General features: G+C 38.0%; 1 protein-coding gene across 1 annotated transcript; it reads right to left on the bottom strand.

Moving 5' to 3' along the window:
• Positions 1-935: 935 nt before the first annotated feature.
• Positions 936-1,454, bottom strand: LOC145798194 (uncharacterized). Its single transcript, XM_082885683.1, has one exon. It carries the CDS (start codon positions 1,452-1,454, stop codon positions 936-938), a length of 519 nt encoding a protein of 172 aa, XP_082741809.1.
• Between the last annotated feature and the right edge of the window lie 1,418 nt (positions 1,455-2,872).

The raw sequence follows: 2,872 nt of genomic DNA, 5'->3' as shown, positions 1-2,872 counted from the left end.
AACATGGTTAAATATTTCATCAACGATCCGACCCAAGGTTGAAGGATTAGATGTGTTTGGTCTGAAACGGGGGCGAGAAAGAATTCAAAAGCAGCAGTTTTTGTTTTATGAATTTGGTTTATGCGTTTTGTTTGTTTTTTTGAAACAACATATTTGTTACTTTGAACTTGTGGTTTGAAAATTCAGGTTTATAAATTGTTGGAAATATTTTTTGTGGGTGTTACGTAATAGTCGTTGTGGATAACATTTTATGCATTTTGAATGGAAGTATGGTATGATTTGGATTATGATTTTGGTTGTTTGTTTGGCCTGTTTGTTGATGCGTTTGTAGGTAAGTTGTGTGATTGTAGTGAGAAATTTCAAACAAGTAATGGAAGTTGATGTAACGGTTTTTAAGTCATGTGGGACTGCGTTGTGGGCAGAAAATGTGTGACGTTGATGTACACGTAGTGATAGAAGTTGAGTGTCGAAAATTGTAAGATATTAATTACATTGATGTATAAGTATGGTATATATGCGAAAATTATAGTCAGGGAAAAGATGGAAAACGACACGGCTATGGGCCGCAGGATGGTTATCCGGACAAAATTGAAAATGGTACAAACATGTTTGTTACCAGGCAATTTTGTGCTGTATTTCTTGTTTGTGTGCAATGTTTGCAGATGTGGCAGTTCATTTGGTCACATGACGATAAAATGTTGCAACTACACATATTGAAGTATGGCGCATGTGCTGAAATAAATAGTAGTACAATACGAAGCAGACGTAAATAATATGGTGAAGGGGTAAACAGAATAACGCATCAATACTAAATTTGTTCATTGACTCTTCTGTCTAAATGATGGACTAGGGAATTGTGGAACATCCACTTATTTAATAAAAAAACTGTAAAAGTTTAATGTGAAAAGTACGAATCTACAAATTTTGTTTGGAAGCTAAATTGGTTCCTTGCACGTTTTCCTGTTGTGGTTACCCATGCGTTGATAACGACCACACTGAATTTGTTGGACTTGTTCCCCTTTGGAAAGCATGCGTTTCTTCTTGGGCCTTCCCGATGGGCGTTTGACAGGGGAGGGTTGTATGACAAAATCTGCAAAGTTAAATTGTGGTTTCTCTACAGTTGGAATGGGGGTTATGTTTTGTGCATATGAATTCTTGTACTCAGCCACATGGTAGTAGGGAATAACTAACTCGTACAGATCTAGACCACTATTTCGGATTGCCATGACTACATGAGCACATGGGAAGTCGTTGATCTGCCACTTGAAACAAGAACATGTACGTCTGCCAACATTGACCATGACGGATGGAAAAGAGTGAACCTCGTATACGTCATCGTTTGATTGGCTTACGAGCCACGATCTACGTTTGTTGTACGCTTTGACCAACCGAGCTTCCATTTTGGGACAAATAACACCTGCCCACGCATTTTCCTTACGTCTCCGTTTTGCCATCTAGCACATAATCTTTGCTCGGATACTATTAATCATTTGAGTTATTGGTAGGTGGCGTGTTTCCCGTATCCACGAGTTAAATGATTCAATGGCGTTGGAACATATCTCGACGTACCGTGAACCTCTAGTTTTAAAGAAGGATGACATGTGTTAGTGAAAAAAAAAAGCCAATGAGTAGGCATGAAACAGAAATGATGTATTGTAGGAATAAAGTGTGTGTGGGGAAAAAAAATAAGTAATTACGTACTAGAAGTAAGCATTCTCCCAATAATGAGGGGGTAAATCTTTTAAGAAAGCAGGCACAACCTTACGTCCACATTTTGTGAACTCTTCCATTCTCTGGTTGAATGCAGCCACAGTTGGAGCGCATGCGCAAGCACGAAATTTAGCCAACATCACAGATCGATATGAACTATTCACATAACGTAACTTGTCTTGCAAGTTACGCTGCAAATGTTGTAAGAAAAACGCATGCTTCGCTGTGGGGAATATGATGGGTATCGATTCTAGTAAGCCCGCGTGTCGGTCTGAGACAAATGTAAGTGTCCTTTGCCTATTTACCACGTTTGCGAGGTGTCCCAAAAACCAAGCCCAATTTGTGGTGTTTTCGAAATCAACAATCGCAATGGCCACAGGGAATAAACCTGCAATTTGTATTTGTTAGTCAAGCAACCAATCTGTGAAACAATATTTACGAACAAGTGTTATGACGATCACGCCGATGTGGAAAAGAAAGTGTCCTACCTAGCAACAATATAAGTACATTTGCACTACATAAATATAATATATAAATAATTACCACATAGTAATACCTTGGTTTCCATCCTTCGCAGTTACGGCTAGCAAGTTCCCCTTGAATTTCCCTTTTAGAAAAGTCTCGTCCCAGAAAAACGATGGGCGGCAATGGTTGAACCCATCGATGCATGTTTTGAATGATATGAATGTAACAACCCTCACCACTGTTTACCGATTGATTACTGATTACCGTTAAACTGAGACTGATTATGATAAGTAATTGAATCGACTGAAATACTGAACTGACTGACTGAAATCTGGAACTGAATTGATTGAGTACATCTGTTTAATTGTATGTCTATATGTTGCCTGTTTGATTATCTGTTTGTGTATTTATGTTCAAACTGCAAATTGAAGGCCTTATTGGCGGCCGAATCTGAAATTAATTAATGTTCTATGATCCTTAGAATTTATGCGATTTTATGGCTTATTTATCTGAAATGTGATTTAGTATGATTAAATTAGATTAAAATAAGCTAAATTGCATGAGTTGGTTTATTCACCATTTTGCCACCACTAGTGGGCCACTAGCTTAGCATTTTTGAGACTCATTCCTTTGTATCAAAACACATTTTATCAGCCATTTTGTTGAGCTCAACCGAACTAGAGAGAGAGAGAGTTAG

This window comes from Camellia sinensis, chromosome 8 (genome assembly GCF_055761805.1).
Source record: "Camellia sinensis isolate YWXY chromosome 8, ASM5576180v1, whole genome shotgun sequence".
NCBI classification, from domain to species: Eukaryota; Viridiplantae; Streptophyta; class Magnoliopsida; order Ericales; family Theaceae; genus Camellia; species Camellia sinensis.
This window is presented reverse-complemented; position numbering and strand designations above follow the sequence as displayed.